The 19,201-nt window shown below is 41.8% G+C and overlaps 1 protein-coding gene across 1 annotated transcript in view; it reads right to left on the bottom strand.

Annotated features, from left to right (window-relative positions):
- htra1b (HtrA serine peptidase 1b) overlaps positions 1 to 2,841 on the bottom strand; it is a 29,715-nt gene extending 26,874 nt beyond the window's left edge. The window contains exon 1 of the mRNA XM_030754903.1: positions 2,236 to 2,841. Within this exon, the coding sequence (XP_030610763.1) occupies positions 2,236 to 2,692 (457 nt within the window). The 5' untranslated portion in view covers positions 2,693 to 2,841. The remainder of the gene's footprint in view (positions 1 to 2,235) is intronic.
- Positions 2,842 to 19,201: the final 16,360 nt, after the last annotated feature.

Here is a 19,201-nt window from a genome sequence, read left to right as displayed (position 1 = left end):
CAGCAGATGGAGAAATGCCAGAGACACTGAGAGAGAAAGCAGGAGGAGAGCTACAGATATAATGAGAAAGCAGTTTCCTATAATGTAATAGATGTCAGATATTGGCTTCAACTTTCTAAAATATTAAAATATTGTTTTTAATCAGTTAAAACCTTGAAAGAATGCAGTAAAGGTTGCTGCTGTTTAACATGTAACTACAAAAACACAGATCACAAAGCCGTGAAAAACTCTGCAGCGTCATTTGTCACTGAGAAATTTTTGATTGGATGTTAAAGCAAGACTACAGGATGTAACAATAGACTGTAAAGAAAAGATGGCCACTGTGACGTCACCCATTGGTACTGGACTTGATTTTGAAGCCTCAGTGTTTTAGGATTCCACCATGCTGTTATTACTCTTTGGCTAAATGTGGACAAGAGGGTGGATGCTAAGTTATCAGCTAACGCTAGTTATCTTCGCTTACTTTGCTAACATGCTGCATTACAGGAGCAAAGCACTGACACAAACTCGGATATGCTGTACCACACAACAAGACACAAGCATGGGGGGAGAGGTCCGGCTCAGTGACTCCAATTATCATAGGTGAGGCTAGGAGATAACTATTAACTCAGGAAACAAGTGCAAATAATTTTGGTGATTTTACTAATTAATGACAATTCAGTACGTGTTTTCTTACATATTCTTGTAGGTAACTATTCTTATATGTGTTTAGCTTATGTGCTGATTTGAAATGAAGGAAAGGGAACAACAGCAGATTCCCCATGACATGGAAAAAGTGAGCAAACAAACTCCATCAAACAGAAATGAAAAGTTTTAACACTCAGTTTCTTTTCTCTACAAAGAAGCTTGTTGTCTGTTATGACTTCTGTCTTCTCGGTGGTGGAGGGTAAGCTTCAGGGCCAACAGCACAAATATAAACATGAGTGCTTGTGCAGGTATTCTCCTGGACCTCCAGCTTTTCCCAGCATTGAAAAACATGCAGTGTTATTGTTTCCTATGTTGCCCAGGATAACTTAGACTGTTTATCTCAAGAGTTTAACTTCCTGGTTGAATAAAGGTTTAATATAACTAGCCTGACTTCTACCTCTACCTTGAATATTGAAAAGGCTTCCCGAGCAGCCAGAAAAATGTTATCACAACATGCCTTCACTAAACAGTGGGTGACAGTGCAGTGGCCACATCCATCTTTCCATCTTTTATATACAGACTCTGATTGTATCTGCAGACGTCTAACAAAGGTGCCCCCCCCCCCCCCCCCCCCCCCCCCCCCAAAGCATCCAAAACATTCAAATGATGTCCTTACTAGACTTTCAGATGTTTCAGATGTTAATGTGGATGTCTTCTGGGAAAACACACTAATTAACTTGTTATCTCTAAGCTGTATAAACAGGGATATGTTCGTAAGTGTTGTTTATGTGGGAGTGGAGCATCATGCAAGAAATATACTGGTTTCTCCTTTGAAAATATTAGAACCTCATAGAGTCAGCAAGGTGTTTTGAGTCGATTTTATTTTCTTTGAAAATAAAGTTTTATTATTTTCCTTACTACAAACAGAGCTTTCACAGAGCAACATCTGGTGGCCACTGGAAGAAAAGCACTTTAAGACACTCCAGCCTGGGCTTAGATTTTTTTTTCCTTCAAAAGTTCATCTCATAATTTGATGCATTTTTGGCAGCTGTGAAAGTAAAGTCTCAAGTCAACTGTGAGGATCTTCTGTTGGTTTTCTCCTACTTTTAATGTAAAAGGTTAAAATGAGGTATTTGGAGACCAAACATTGGGCTTTTCTTTAGTACTTAATCAAAGAATATATGCTGAGCGTCACTTGTTTAATTTGCTGCTGACAGAAGAAGCAGAGCTCAAACCTGAAACTGATTCAGGGTGAACTCCAGTCTGTCTGGATGAAAGATCTAAGGATGCATTCTCCACGAGATTTGGGTTCATTTTGGATGTTTGTATGATGATGTTCTGCTGGGTGAGAGAGTTCAGTCTCCTGCTGAGGTAATTCAAGTTCAGATCCAACACACACACACACACACACACACACACACACACACACACACACACACACACACACACACACACACATTACTGACATATTTCTGTCTTATCACACTTCAGGCTCTGTGTGCGCTTCCTGAGTCCTGCTTTTTTTTTTTTTTTTTAACTTTTACTTTTCCCTTAAGCTATAATCTCTCTCACGCAAGCACTCACGCACGCAGACGCGCACACACATACCTTTCCCGCAGGCTCCTCTCTGGATGAAAATCACCGGCGGCTGCTGCAGCTTCATTGCCCGGTTGCTGACGCGCTTCAGCTCGCAGATGTTCCTGTACGAGACGCCGTCGCTGCCGCACACCGGTTCGGAGCTTTTGCAAACGCACACACCAGCCTTGCCCCTCCGCCGGACGGTGGCCGACACCTCCACGCCATCGGTCACCACGCACTCCATCCCCTCGGCGCACTCACGGTCTCCGGTGCCGCCACACTGCTCGCCCTCGCCTGACGCGCACACGGGACAGCAGTCGCAGCGGTCCAGCATGTCGCCGGCCAGACAGTCAGCGGGGATGGGAGCGCACTGAGACTTGTCACATTTCTCCGGGCAGCCGATGGCGAGGCGTTTGGCTCTCAGCGCTTCGGCCACCAGACAAGAGGCGAGCAGAGCCATTACGCACAGGATAAACCGGAGACTCATGATGGGACCGTCCGACAGAAACTCAGTCCTGCAGTTAACTTCTATGTGCAACACTTCGTTCTGGTGTAAAGTGTGCTCCGGGGCAGTGTGGAGATCTGGACACCTTCACCGGTGGGACAGACTGACGCAGTGTGGCGCCTCTCTCGCCGTCCTGATTTATAAAAGCTGCAGGATAAACACAGGAGGCGATTGGTGGACCTAAGTGACGTCTGTCAGAGAGAAGGAGGGGATGATGTGGAGGTGTATGTGATTAAAATGGTGCACGGAATAGACACATTTAGACTGGAGATATTTTACATTTAATTGTGTTCGAAACTCTCCTGTACTTAAAATTCTGGCATCTCTACTCAGCTATTTAAATGTTGCACATTTAACTCCACTAACCTGATTTCAGAGCTGTATACAAATCATATGACCTGGTTATAAAACATGATGCAATGCATTGAAGAGTCAATATGAAGTAGTTCACATTACATGTATTGCCTGCACAATGAGCCCACTGCTTACTTTTGTTGCCTTGAATACATTTTGCTGCTGGAAGGCCTTTCTCATTGACCTGCAGACAGTTAATGCAACAGCAATTGATTTTTCCAGCAAAAGAGAGAAAGGTCAGTATAGTGACTGAAATGTTGGACTGCCCGAGACTGAAAAAGAGAAAACAAACAAACAAACAAAACAGCGTTATTTTAAAAGAAAATCTTTAGTTTTAAAATTCTTAAAATACCTGCAAGAAAACTGTAATTTAACTGCTTTTTATGTTTTTACTGTGGTTTAAAAAACAAAACAAAACAAAACTGTCTATTATGAGATTGTGGCAGAAGTTGAAAAAACTTAAAAAAAAACTTTAAGGGCAAATTCAGCGAACTTTTTACACAGCATTTTTCGCAGATTTTGCTGGTGAGTCTATAAATGTCTTTCTGTGTCCTGTGAGCACTGAAATTCAGGTTAATTTAAAAATAGCTGTCCAGATAAGCTCCTGGAGGCATTTCAAGGTAGCTGCCAAGTGGTGAGACTGGTTAAATTCAGAGGCTGCTTTTGTATTATTTGATTCTTTTAAACATTTTCTATCATGTCTTCAACCAAGCAAAAATCTTTAATTACAACAAGAAATCAGCAGAAATTCATCAGCTACAGATGTTTGGTCTCTCTGAGACAAAGTTCTGGATTACATGGGACATCTAAGCTCCATCAGGAAAAACATTTTCCAAGCTTTCTACAAGCTCGGTCTCTCATTTGTTAGTAAGAAATGCAAAACTTTGCTTCTTCACTGAACTGGAGTGCTCAGCACGAAAAAGTCTGCAGCAGTAACGCGTCTGCAGAGGAGAGCTGATACGTCACAGTTGGGATGAAGCTTTGTTACAGAAGCAATCAATTGTTCTGAACCCCAAACGCTCAATGAAAAGTATTTCTGTGACATCACATGTGACATAATGCTGTTATTTGATACTCAGGGAAACAAACAGATCTTTGGTTTCTCTGCGGGCGACAGTGTTGGAGGTGTTGAAATGCAGGTTTTTAAAACAGACTTGATGTTTCATTTCATTCATGCATTCAGGGCCCAATAAATCAGAGGTTTTCTGATGTTATCCACCACACTTATGAAAATAAAACTCAACACTGAGAAGAATATGATTCTCTCATTGCTCTTTGCTTCCTGCCTGGCAGGTAAATATTTACACACAATTACTGAACAATCACATCTACATACAAGTGCACAGCCTCTGCTGGGTTCGGTTCCTTCCCGTCTGTTTAAATCAGCGCTGAGCTGCTGCTGCTGTGTTTGAGTCAGGCCTCTCCAGCAGCTGTAGACTTACTGATGTAGGAGGAAGCCAAGGAAACCCACCCAGAGTCTGATCCCCGAAGGGTGTGTGTGTGTGTGTATGTGTGTGTGTGTGTGTTGGAATGAACGTGGTGACAAATAAATCTGGGTGATGAAGGACGTGATAGAGAGAAAGGGTGAAAGCGAGAGCTGTTATTTGTGCCCACAAATGTGACAAAGTGAGTGATTTTAAAGCTTCTGAAACCAGCTTCAAAGAGTGTGTGTTTTCTGTGATGTGTTATCTGACTCCACGTGTGCACATGTGTGTTAAATGAACACGCAGCTGAAAGTTAGCAAGGTCCAGGTTTTAACGTTTGAAAGAGTTTCTGACAAATTTGACTTTTGCATGCATTATAGTGGCCAAGCACAGTATTCCTCAACCAGGGATCATAATTCTGTTAACTCATATTTCAGTTATTACCTTTATGAATCATAATTTTCTATGTTGCCAGGCCATAAACTGACTGCAGATATTCTGTCTTTGGAAGAGGTTATCTCATGTAATTAAAAGAAATTGCATAATGAAATATTCAAAATGTAAGAGAAACACGGTTGAGATCCTGATGTGTGTCGCAGTATGCTGCAATGTCATAATGCAAATTAAAGGGCAAACCAGCATGGAGTGTCTGAGGGTGGTGTTGGCCCACCACATATAAACTTCAGTCTTCCCTGGAGAACTGAACACCATTCTCTTCAAAGGTTTAGTGTTTGATGATGATGATAGAGAACATCATCAGGTGTTCAGCTGGGTTTATATCTGGTGGCTGCATATGATTCACATAATTTTCGTGCTCATGAAAATAAGTTGATTATTTTGATTTGGTTAAACAGGATTAAAAACAGCGAGGATGTGAGAGCCCTGTTTCTGGGTCCAAGTGTCTCCTGCATTGAATGAGCCTCTTCTCTTGTAAACGTGCTGCTGTGCTTTCTTTCTAATAGACTCAAGACCCCAAAACCTCCCACTTTTTATTAGCACCAATCTACAGCCTGCAGGGTTCAAATATCTGGGCCCTAGACATCAAATATTAGAGTGCGTCAGAAAAGAATCACTCTCAGGCCAACTAAAATTTCAGTGTGGACATTTAGCTTAGGATCAGGACTTTTTCACAGTGAGTAATCCAGCAACTTACGCTCTGAAAAGACCAGAACAACATCACATACCAGTCACTGGAATGGAACCCTCAGGGCCAAAGAAAGAGAGGTTGACCCAAAAAGACCTGGAGGCGAAACCTAGATGCCCAATTAAGATCTGTCTTGGGGAGAGATGAAGGCAGTATTGAAGAACAGAGTCAGATGGAGAGCCACTCTAGATGCCCTATGTCCTACATGGCACAAAGGGGAGTAGATAGATAGATAATCCAGCAACATATTCATGTAGGTGGATCATCTTAGATGTTCTCTTGGCTGAAGTTTGGTCCTTTTTTCTGTGCCTTCTTCCTGCCATATGATGGTGTTTATTACTGCCCTTCAACATGAACTTTAATTGAGAGCAAGTTAACCTCCTCCATCTTCCCTGTCCTAAGAGTTTTTAAATGACTTTATGTGGCACTCTGAAAATATTGCATAAAAACTGAGAAAAACAAACAAACACCACCTACATGTTTTCAGTGCGGATGTATTGTGCTTTTCCATATTTGCTGTCATATTTATACAGTTCCATTGGTGGGTGTTTTTACTAAACAAGGTCAAAGTTTTAAATATGAGGTCAATGTATGTACGAGTAATCCAGGTGAGCCAAGAGCTGCAGACTGCTCTCAGCTGGTTTCACATTTTTTTTTCTACTCTTGAATCTGGATGTCAATGAGAGTAGAAATCCTGGAAAAAGGAAGTCATAATGGTTCTCTGCAGGGAAAAACAGCAGCGAAGGCTTTGAATGCACTGTGCAAGTGGTGACAGTGTAATGAGCAGCTCAGCCTCTGGAGGTCAGTAGACAGGCTTTTAGAGTTTGGGTCTGATTTTGTAAACACCCTGGCAAATGATTCAAGACTTCCCTCCCGAACCCTCAGGGCAGTTCAGCTGCTCCTGCTGCAGCCCATCACTCCCAGAAAAAAACATGATGCAGAGGGGATTTTCACCCATCTTTCTTCCTCTGTGTTTGTGTGTTCCTGTTACCACCCTCATTGCCATAGAGACGTACTCGAGAGGGTCTCTATGAAGTCAAGGCTCACTGACTTAACAAGAGGAAGATGTGGGTGTATGTGTTTTTAAGTATTTCAAGACCTCGACAGGCTTTAATGTTCCTTAAAGTTAGTCTAAGGGTGTTTGAGGGGGAATCTGGTCCATTAAGAGTTTGCAGTGGCCGCTGAAGGAGTTGGAGATATTAAAATGATCCTTAAAAATGTTACGCTGAGACTGTAGTGGTCTTTGAAGAGGTCCAAATGGTTAAATATTCTCTTACAAGGCTCCAGGGCTCATTGATTTGAGTGCTTAGGTTTTGTGTTGGTTTTTGGAGCTGAAACTGAGGTTTCATGTATTCTTGAAAGAGTTTCATGGATTCTTGCAGGGTTTGATGGCTGATGGGCATGCACAATGCTTTGCTGCAGTTCCCAGGTTGGATGACAGACATTGATGTGGTTTTGCTCTCAGGTGTGTATACAAACCCAGGTGCATTAAAAATGTAGTGAACACAATGAATGAGCAGCCAATGATGCAATGCATCAGTAACATGACATACTCGAGCTTTGAGTGCTCAGGTAGAGTAGAAAAGTGATATAAGAACCGGTTCTTTTACCATTTACTTGTTCAGGATACCACTGTTTCTATTCTTAAAAACCTTTTGACACGTTTTGTCCCCTACAAGGCTTCCCCACTGGTTCAAAGTGTCCAAGTTTGGCTCCACCCACTGGCTTCATGGCTCTTTCAGGCAGTTCCAGTAGTTCTTGATGATCACTCAGTGGTCTTCTTTGGTTTGTGAGGTGCTACAATTGGCCCATTCTTATTCAGTGGTCATTGAATGCCTTGAAAGTCATCTTTTTAGTGATTTAGATGGTGCTTAGGGAGTTCACTGATCTTTGACTCTAACTGAAGTAGTTACAGAATCATTTAGTAGGTTTCTGTGATCATTGAAGGGCTCCCATGGGACAGTGAAGGGGCGCTACTGGCGACTGGAGAGATTTAAGAAACCCTGAACAAGTTATTTAGACTATTGAATGGTTTTTGTGGTCCTGTAAAGGATTTGTCATCTGTGATCCTCCAAAATGATTCCAGTGGTCACTCAAGAGTTACCAGGGAACTATGAAGACGTGTTATTGGTTGGTAAAGTTCAAAAAGGTCTTGCAGAGATTTCACTGGTGCTTGAGAAATTCTGGCAACCGTTTAGCGAAAAACTCGTTATCTTGAAGGGTTTTGACTTTTGAAAGAGTTCACGAGATCCTCGGCAACATGAGGAAAAATTTAACGTCTGCCAGCACCGCCAAGAGCGTACATGGACTCGTGTTTTCCAATCATGATTTAGCTCTGTTACATAATAATCCATGCACAGAGGAAACAAGCATAATGTGATTCTTCTGCTCACACACAAACTGCTGGATGTTTAATTTACTGTTACCTGACACTTTGGTGTAATCGTAAAGAAAAGTTAGCAGGGAGAGTTTGGCTGTTTTACTCAAAACTGTTCCACTCCATTTAATTAAATTATGTGCATTTCTGTGCAATAAACTCCTCCTCTATTCAGGACCAAATATGGCCAAATTTACATCTTTTTTAATGAGTTACTATTTACATTTGATTTCTTTGGAGCTTTAGAAATGCATATGAAACACTACAAGATGTCTCAAAATGTTCATCATATTCCAATTTTTTCTGACCGCTTTCTGCGGTGGGATTGAAAGTTCATGACCGACTTTGGAGACATGATTTTGAAATGTGAGTCATGTGTACAATGAGTCAGAATTAGCGTAAAACAGCTAAAATATAACAAATGTACAAGAAGCTCCAGTTCTTCCTGCCTGTCTGACTCTCCAGCTTCACTTGGACAGCTCATCATTCGTGTTTATGATGTGACGACTGTTGGAGGCAATTCAAACACTCTGCTCTGCTTTTCCCAGAAACCCAGAGCATGTGTGTGTGTGAAATATCAATCTAATTCCACTCAAGTTGAGTCAGTCAGCAATAGTGATTTGATTTATGCATGTGCGTGTCCGAGTTTCAGAGAGAGAGAGTGTGAAAAACACAAAAGAGAGGACAACAAAGTCAGAGCTGGCACATGTTACCGTGCAGCTGTCGCAGCTGTACAGAGCGTGCTTGTGTATATGTGTGACTGCGTTTGTATATGCGCGTTTGTCCGTAAGATGACGCAGACCTCGTCCTGCCCAAACAGTCCGATTGAGGTCTTCACGTTGGCTTTGGAGCCGCTCTGCAGTATTTAGCCTCTCGGCTGCATCGTGTTTGTGGTTTTGCATACTGAGTAAAAGTGAGAGGCCACAGAAAACATCACAGCTTTGATGCAGATTTTTGGTGGAAATCAAGTAAAACAGTGAGGAATGTACTGTTTGCAATCCATATTAGTTAAATCAGGATAACAGTTTGACAGAAGAGCCAGAAGTGATGCTTCTTCAAACTGAGCCTGAGTCACAAATGATGAATCAGTAACTGTCGTCTAAGACAAACAAGCCCATAAGTCATCTGTGCAAGTGGCTAATTATGATCTATAGTTTTTTTTTTTAATTGCTAAGCTGGAAAATTGAGCTTTCTAAAATATGTTTACCTAAACCGTAATCTTTTATTAACTCCAGTCATTTTGGTACCTAGAGCATATAAAGCATGGAATCCATATAAAAAAACAAAAACTGGCACAGCCACCCCGACACCCACTGGATTTGGAATTTTAAAATCTTAACTGGTCATTCCAGCTCCCACTCAACTGGGAACAAAACAACAGTCATTAATTTGGAGAGCTGGTGCCTCTGCAGTCATTTCAGACCCTGCAGTTACTGCATTGTTTTCGCCATCTGCATCACCTTACCTCCCCACCCACCTGCGCACCAGCTGCTCATTCCTTCATCACCGCCTTTGTTTACGTACTAACTCTGTGAATCTGCTATGGCGTGGAGATACATGGATTCATGGGCCCTCTCTGTGAAAATGAAGCAGCAGCTTCAGCTTTGACATGAAGGAGCTTTGACTGAATTCAGACTGGGACTTGTTGCTTTGGCAGTGTCACAGGTTTTTCTTAAATCATCAGCTGGCAGCACTGGTTGGTTTCTCTCTCTTTCTTTGGGTAAAGGAACACGAGGTCCTTCCTTCTAAAATCTATCAGCAGGGGACCACTGAAAATATCAATCCAGAGCCAGTTTTTCTTCATTAGACAGATGAGAGGTGGCTGCGGTCCAGCGCTGATCAAACCTCAGCGTAAACTGAATCTAACTCACCGTGGGGAGGACGGCAGGTTGTGCAACAAGGAAAAAAACAGGTTTCCAGTGTGTTCGATTAAGGCTGTGGGACAGGCTCTGATCAGGTCAACCTCACCAGAAGATTCAGTTGAAGAATGAGATCAGAAGAACATGGGAAGAACAACAGGTGGAAAGACAAATGTCCTTTTCTGGCCCTGAAGGGAAAAATAACTTATCTCTTTAAGCTGCATCACAATCCACCTTCAAAGCCTACAAGACATTATGAAGGCCTTTTTTGATGGTTTCTTCTGTGTAGACACGCCTGAAAAATTAAACATCCAAGAAGTGAATAAGTACTAAAACCAGAGGTGGAAAGAACTCCAGGACATAACGGTGCCCAGCTAAGAAAAAGTAACTAGTGAGTATTACAGATGCAACACACAGATGCATATATCTGATAGGCAGTTTTTCAAATATAATAAAGTGGTCAACATTTGTACACCAGCAGCAGCTGATAGCTGATAGCTGTCAGCATCTGTGTATCCGAACAACCAACCAAATTTAACCAAATGGGGGAATTCAAAAATCACCCCACTGCACAGTTGTTATGAAGGGGGAAACTGTCCAAAGAGACCGAAACGGTTTGTTGTAGCAGACTGTGAACATGTTTGCATCTGCTGTGATTTGGACATTTGAACATGAGAGTCTGTCAGTCAGCCTCAAGTGGACATTAGAGGAACTGCAGTTTCTGGCTTCGTTTTTCAGAGGTTGCTGCTTGCTCGAGACGGACAAGAGAATAAACATTTTCCAAAACTTTGAACTATTCCTTTAACTGCAACCGTGTCCAGTAAGAGAACGTGTTTCTGTTTGCTGAAATTTCAGATGATCTCAACTCAGCTAACATTTGTTTCTGTAATGGCTCATTTGATAACTTTCCTAATAGAACTGAAGTACCAAAAAGTGTACAGAGTGAGCTCTGGATATCCTGCTGATCAGTGAAAGGTCATGACAGATGGAATGTGTCCAGATCTACACATCGTGAAAATGAAATGAAAACACATCCTTCTGTTTTCATTGATGAACTAGCATTTTACCTTCATCTGGAGGAGATTTCAGGTCTTTTTTTTTTTTTAATCTTTTGATAAATAGAAACAGACACACGAGCAGAGCATCTGAGACGGAGGCTGCTCGCTCCACTACATGAACCATTCTGCTGTGCGGTTTTGGACCAGGCTGGTCTTTGGCTGAGCTGAGGGGCTGACCTGAAGTGAACCTCAGCAACATCAATCTTTGGTCTTAAAACGACCCGTGCGTCATTTGAGAAAGCGACCCCGTCTCTTTTGAAGCAGCACAAAACGTTACAGCTGAAAACTGAAGAAGTTGTAGTCAGTTTTAGAGCTATTTTCAGGAGTTGTTGGCTAATAAAATGTACTTTTCGAGGATTTGTTGACATAATTCTTACAGTGGAAAGTGGTTCAAAGTGCTCCAATTAAAACCTACATTTCATCTGATTTACTTCTGTCTGTACTTACAAAGTGAAACTTGGAGCTTGAATTGATTTTCCAAAAGCTGTAAATCTGTTTTTATTTATTTATTTCTGATAATTTATTAATGTTTGATAACCTACAGTGTAATAATTCAGATTACGTGTTTTAAAAGACCTCTGGGACTCACTCTGATTCATCCTCTGCAATAAATAACAGAGGTTTCAGGAAGTTTAGATAAGCTGAATATGAAGTTATAGTTCTTCTAACAAAGCTGAGTGCAACAGCTGGAGAAGAACAGCTGTTACATAATGAGGTGAGCCCGTGTTTAGAGGCACGCTTCCTGGTTACAGACACATGCAGCTTAATTAAGATCTTGCACCGTTACATATCAGGCTAAACAAGTTTCCCTTTTTTCCTGATTTCTGTATTTTTAAATTGCTGCTTGGTTCCATTTATATTCAGCTTCTCACGTATGGTAACTGGCTCCTGTTAGACTGTATATAAAAGATGGACGTGCCCATCCTGTCATCACTGGTTTTTGTTTCTGGACTCCATATTTTGAAGCGTGAGTGTTAGCATTTTGGCTGCCACTGTTACTCGGAGCCAGAAGTTTGGTCATGAAGGTGGAGCACTAGGTTATCATCTTGCAACATAATAGCAACTACAATTCCATACACTGGTGGTCACAGCTCTAAAACACAGTGGGTGCTAAACCTGAACTTTTCTGCTGTGACCATTTTAACATCACTTTTGGAGCCAGCTTCAAGTGGACATTAGAGGAACTGCAGTTTTTGATATTTACCCTTCATTTCTGAGCTCAGGAGGTTACACCTTGTGCACTACAAGTACCTGGATGCTGAACTCAGGAAGCTGTCACCATCTATCGTTTCAGACACATTACACTGGTGACTGTAACTTCCAGATGGGCAGCTGTAGTTTTTTTGGCCATGAAACTCCACAAAAAACCTGAAATGAACACCAAGTCCCCAAACTCTGCAGATTCCAGTCTGATAGAACATCCTTGGGATGCAGTGGAATACAGACAGGACCCAGAGGATCTCCTGCTAGCATCTTGGTGACAGCCACTACAGGATATCCCAGATGGCTCAGAGCTGACTTGGTGAAACAAGGTCAACGCACTAATAGATAGGTGGTTTGTATGATCAGTATTACTTTATCCTCACCTCCGCTTCAAATTCTAGTGTCACTGTTCCCACTTATGTAGTCAGCTGTGTCACTAATAGCCAGTTTCTTTGAACCTTGTCTGCTCTGTGCACCACGTCTTCTCACAAGGACTTTTTCCACTACTACTACTAATAGACAGTAACAAAAAAAAGTTCCACAGAGACCACCCTGTACACCAGCTTTAAAAGGTTCCTGAGAAGCTTCCCCCCCCCATCCAAAAAAAAAATAAATAAATAAATCAGAGAGCAGTTAACAATGATTCATTACTGCACTGAGGAACATGCAGTCTGAATAAGCCAACAGGGACATGAACTTGGCATTGTGCCTTAGCTCAGACTAATGTCCTAATTACACACGATCATGTTCATCTTATGTAACTCTTCACGGTGTTGAGGGACCGATGCTCCACAGCCGTGATCAGGAAATCATGACCAAATGACCAGCAAGTGCCTCAGAAGAGTTCGTTTGGAGAGCCTCCACCCGATGAGATAACAGGATGAAGAATGAAGGCTTCTTCCAACTGTAAGTCAGGATACAACGCCTGAAGGGAGGCATGTGTGTGAGGTGCTTTCCAACATTCAGATCAGTGACGCCTAGTGGACTGGACACACACTCACACAGACTTTATCTTCATTACTATTCCTCAGTCTGCTCCAGCATGTGTTTTAGTGATTGTTATCTGTCTTGGATGGTTGCCTGTCACCTTGCAGAATGATTTTCAGAGATTTGCAAGAGAATTTTCTCTGAACCTACCTAAGATATGAGACTGTATATAAAAGATAGATGTAACCTCTGTTATCACTGATGCATTTTAATGCCTCAAACTGGAGCCAGAAGTTCTCAGGTACACTCACCAAAAAACTGAAGCACAAAATTTTTTGATGGTCTGCACCACAAAGAAAGTTGAATAATTCATCAGAACATTTTAAAGTGCAACAAAAGGTGCGACTGCAATTCTCACTACACTGCCAGGTGTACAGCGATCAGGAAGTCAAGGAGCACGACAAAGACCCCACAGAGGTGTGAACCTTTAACCTCGAGGACCAAAGGATTTGCTGTTATTTCCCAGTCTCAGCCGCCACAGCACATCACAGGAACTCCACCTCCATCCACAGGCACAAGTCAGTCCTAGCAGGTGCTTTTAATGTTGTAGTCCCCAATAAAATATTACTTCCTGTTTGAGGAATGTTAAACAAATCTATTTTTTTCTAAATGACTGGTTTTTGCATGTTTGTAAAACAACTAAATAACCATAAATCTGAAATAAAAAGCAACATTTATTTTTTGAGGTGGTGTAAAATCAGCCTGCACTTCAGTGACCAATCAACTAGGGCTGGGCAATATGGACCAAAAATAATATCATAATAAAAATAATATCTTTTTTAGCTGAATACAATATATATATCTCAATATTTTTCTTCCCAGAAGGTATAAAAAAAAAAAAAGGCACTTCTGAGTCAAAGCTACACGTCCCAAATGTCCCAAATTAACATTTAACTGTAGATGCACATGAGAAATTGCTCAAAAATCAACCATTGCTACATTTTATTCAAATAAATGAATGCTTTTTTTCCTCCATAACAAAAGACTTAGAGTTGTGCTATTAAAATGTAAACAAAAAAGATGCAGAGCAAAAATAGCAAAGGGCTGACTTATTCTTTAAAAAGCCAGTCTGCAGTGAAGTATAATTCAAACAGTGCTTCCTCCTGTGTGCACTCCTGTACATCTAGTACTCTGTGCAAATAACAAGACATGTAAACAGACTGAATATAGCACAGCAACGGGCACACCCGCTCAATGCAGCGTTTATGGCCTGCATCCACATGGCTACATCACAAACATATAAAAAAGACCCACTTCTGCTATTAAGGTCACGTGATTTATGGTACAAACCAACAGCCAGGTACTCTTGTGGGTCCTGGTGATGCCAAAGCGTACCAACGGATGCAGTACGAAGGCTGTATGTACAAAAAACACAGCGACAGCGGAGGATTTCAGGTTTCCAAAACTCTCCAAAAGTTACAGACATCGCTAAATCTAGCAACAAAGTTGCTAAGTTGGCAACACTGCCACGCTGTCGCTTCCTGCAGGATTTACAGGTGAAGAGGTTAGGGAGAGAGGTGGGGCAGTGTGAAGCTGCTGGATCTACAAGTATGATTGTAACGCAACTATATTGATATAAACATATGAATATGAAAATATATCAACATTTCTTAAAAACTTTATATATCATATATATCATATTCAGTGTTCATTAATTCAGTGTAAGTGTGACTAATAAACTTTAATACATGATATAAAAATATTAACAGTAAAAACCAATTTAAAAGTGATAAAAATTCCCAACAGTACAAATATATATACAATTGTGGGATTTGTAAAAATATTTGTGTACGCCATATAGATGCTGGCCCTAAAAGTTTTCAAGGAAAGCACTGTGGGAGCAAATCATTTGTAATTGCTGCGGCCCACCTGCAGTACCTTCGTGGCTCACTTGGGTGGGTGGGTGGGTGGATGAATCACAGGTCTATGCTATAACATACAGTCACTTTCTTTTCCAATTGAAGCATTTTTTATTTAAAAGAAAAAAAACAGTTGCCATGGTGACAACAATAGTTCTAAGTTTAAGTATACTCGGTGATGTCACAGTATTCTGGAATGTCACCACAATTCAAACAAAGAGTCATCTTATGTTGGGATCCTTTGAACTTAATTCTTATAAATAGGACGGAATCTTGAAAATACATCTACAAAGTCTTTGGTGTTTTGCACTGCGTGGTCTTGTGAAGCCTACCCAAAGAATCTGATCACAGAGTTCGTGTAATATCATTTGGACTTGGTTGAGATACAAAGATGCCGCTGTTACTTTTGACCCACCACGTGCTTCCCTGGGTTTTTACAAAAGTTGGACAATTCATCAGCTCAAACCTGCAAAAATATCAGCTAACAAATCCTGAGCAAGGTTTGGATTCTGCTGAATTTCAATCAGTGACAGTTGAAATTCAGCATACTACAGGTCAACAACCCACCTCTGCAACAGAGAGAAATACCTCTGAGTTATCACAGGTAAAACATGATCCATCACAATTACATGAGGATCTACCTGAACCCAGAGGCTTGGAACAGCAGAAAGAAACACAGGTCCTGGCAGACCAGCCCACCTCTGCAACAGAGGGAAATACCTCTGAGTTATCGCAGGTGAAACACGATCCATCTCAAGCTGAGTTACATGAGGATCTACCTGAACCCAGAGGCTTGGAACAGCAGAAAGAAACACAGGTCCTGCCAGACCAGCCCACCTCTGCAACAGAGGGAAATACCTGTGAGACGCAGGAGCTCTCTACGAGTACATCCTCGGTCCCTCTGACTGATGGATTTCAGAAGAGGAAACAAAAAAGAAGAAAACAAAAAAAGACAAAGAAGATGGAAAGCGGAGAGCAAGGAAATACTGACTGCGAGGTCACCACACCAAACCTGGTCTCTCTGACAGATGGAAGTCAGAAGAAGAAAGGAGGAAAAAGAAAAAAGCAGCAAAGAGGAGAACAAGAAAATACCGAGCACATGCTTGTTCCCAGAAGTTTTGGAGGAGATATTTCAGTCTTCTCTTATCTAGCTGAGGAAGATGCTCCTTAAAATGTTTATTCTGGAGCCAGAGCTCTTGTCCTGTCTGTTGGCTGAGGATCAACTGCTGGACTGCAGTTCCACAACCTTCTTCCATGGCCTGCCAAAGAAGGGCAGCTCTCATCCAGAGATTGCTGGCTCCAGAAGAATTTGTATTTATATAATTGGTGTTATAAAATCTATTTCAATTGGTATTCTAAATTTTAAGATGTAGTTTTTATAGAACAGCAATTGCCCCAAGTATATTAACCCAACCAGTCGCGACAGATGGCTGCCCCTCCCTGAGCCTGGTTCTGTCGAAGGTTTCTTCCTTTCAAAAGGGAGTTTTTCCTTCCCACTGTCGCCGAGTACTCGCTCATAGGGGATCCTTGGATTGTTGGGCTCCTCTGTAATACTGCTGGGACTGCAGTATTATAGAGGCTTGGGGAAACTGCTGTTTTAAACTGAACTTCCATAAATAAAAAAACAATTTGGCCACTCTAAGAAAATGTGAAGTTTCTTTATATGTACATATTTATAGTGCAGCAGAACAAATGAAAGTGCACAGGGAACATGTTTCTGAAGGCAAAAAGAGGAAGGGGAAAAAAAACCACTAAATAGTTTTGCCATGGTAACCAGAAAGAGGAGGATGGAGCATGGAGCGCTGTTGCTTCTGCTTCTTCAGGATGGAGCTTCAGAGTACCAAAACATCCTCAGACTTTTAAATATTCCCACAGCCATGTTTCACTGTGGGTTCATTCTCTCTCTGCTGTTGGTTTCCTTACCTACATTCATTGTGCTTCAGCAGTAAAAGAACCGTCCACTGTGAAATGCTGGCAGGTCTGAAGCTGCTTATCTATGTTACAAAAACACAGGTGGGTCTGCAGAGCTCCACTTTTGGAGCCGCCTGCCATAAAACTTCCTAAAATACAACATGAGGTTACAAAGTCATATGAACCAACTAGGGGTGCAGTCCCTGTTTTTCTGAGTTTTATTTTCTTAGACTGACAGAGTGCAGCAAAGTAAAGCAGACACATGAATCCAGTTCAAATTATTCCAAATTTCTTTTAATAAATAGAACACATGGTTTTAGAATCACGTTCACACTAAAAAGGGTCAAAAGAGCTCATTGTTAGATCTTTTTTCTTTAGTAAGAACAAGGCAGGCACTTAAACCAGCTTATGTTGAACAGGGAACAACGGGGGGTGGGGGGGTTGTGTGCATGCACTCGTGCACACGTGTTTATAAAACAACATGTATGTTTCAATTTTTCATTGGTGTAAATAATATTACCATAAAAACAAAAAACAACATCAAAACCAAAGGAAAAGAAACACCCACAACCAGAGCTCAGAGCCGAACGCTGAGAGGAACGAAAAACCCGCTGCTGAGCTTCAGAGGCTCATTTACAGATCCAGTTTGGTTTCATGGCCCCGCATCTTACAGCAAAAACATCAAAAACAAAAGTGGCACCAGTCACAAACAAGCACACGGTGTACAGTGACATGAATGTACAGTGAGGTGAGAGCAAAGCTGGCGAGCAGAGCGAAAAGTCACACTTTAACCGTTAAACGTGTCGCTTAGGACCAGATTCTCTGCAGGTCTGCACACTGAGTGTCAGTGAGGAGCATCCAAACTCTCACCGCTAAACTTCACCTTCGCCTTCCTGCCTCTGGTGTTTTTTTATTTAAAAAAAAAAAAAAAACTATACCTGGAAATGTGGCAAAGCAGCGACGGGGCTGCAGATGGAAACATTTCTGGTAAAAATCGAGGAGGGTTTGATTTCTTTCTAAGAAATGTAATTTACAGCTGAAAGCAGGCAGAGCTGAGATCAAGAACATCGTGTGTTCTCTCTAATTAGAACTACTGCAGTTTCAACAACCAAACAGGTTTTCAGTCCTGAAGCTGTGTACAAGCCTGAGGAGCTGATCACAGATCTGCTGTCATGGATGGGGATCAAGGTAAGAGGCACTGACGAGCTCAACGTGCTTTATTTTGTAAGATAAAGCCTCTAAAATATTACAGAGGGAACTCCAATTATCAAACAATAACCTCTGATCAAATATATGGCAAAGTGGGGAGGAAGAAACAGGAGGAGACCTCCAACAGAGGTAGGATGAGGACTTTAAATCAGCTTTCTCTTAAATTCCATCTTAGAGGTGTCCGTGGGTTTTCTGTGTGTATACATCATCCCTGACACAGCAGCACACACTTAATAAAAGTTTCTTTTTTTTTTAGGGTTAAAAGCTACAGGCTTCCCCTGTAAGCTGTACTGGAGTCTTGCTGATGTTTTGAGCACCTATGGAGCTACTCAGCAAGCTAACTGGTAACGTGCTGGTGCTGGAGAAACTAAAAACAAAGTTTGCTAATCTTGCTGATTTCGTGATACCAGTTAGCACACTGGAAAGACCTCACAAAATGTTAACGGTGTTCATTCAAAGCAGCACTACGTGCCCTCGAAGGAGGGTATGTATTCATGTATTTAGTTCAAAATTGAACTAAATCAACTAAAACTGTAAAGCTAATCAAATGCATCGAGGGAGGCTGCAACAGAGGCAATATTTCTTATATTTTTTCCCTCAGACAGACCGCTATTTTAGATCTGATTTTATATTATTTTTATTGTGAAGCCTGGGCCATCCCTCTGCACTGGACAGTGAGGTTACCAGCTGCATTTCAACCTGCGTTTTATTATAAGGGGAACATTTTTTATCAGAGCTTCGCAAAGCGAAGCTCCAATTTACCGGTCGATCTACGTTCCTACCCTCACCTGTGGTCACGAGCTTTGGGTAGTGACCGAAAGAATAAGATCGCGAATACAAGCGGCAGAAATGAGTTTCCTTCGAAGGGTGGCTGGTCTCTCCTTTAGAGATAAGGTGAAGAGTGCGGCCATCCGGGAGGGGCTCAGAGTAGAGCCGCTGCTCCTCCACATCGAAAGGAGCCACTTGAGGTGGCTCGGGCATCTGATTAGGATGCCTCCTGGCCGCCTCTTGGGTGAGGTGTTCCGGGCATGTCCCACCAGGAGGAGGCCCCGTGGTAGACCCAGGACACACTGGAGAGATTATATCTCTAGGCTGGCCTGGGGATG

Source organism: Archocentrus centrarchus, chromosome 19 (assembly GCF_007364275.1).
Source record: "Archocentrus centrarchus isolate MPI-CPG fArcCen1 chromosome 19, fArcCen1, whole genome shotgun sequence".
Taxonomy (NCBI): domain Eukaryota; kingdom Metazoa; phylum Chordata; class Actinopteri; order Cichliformes; family Cichlidae; genus Archocentrus; species Archocentrus centrarchus.
Note: the sequence above shows the minus strand (reverse complement) of the source record. Positions and strands in the feature narration are given on the sequence as shown.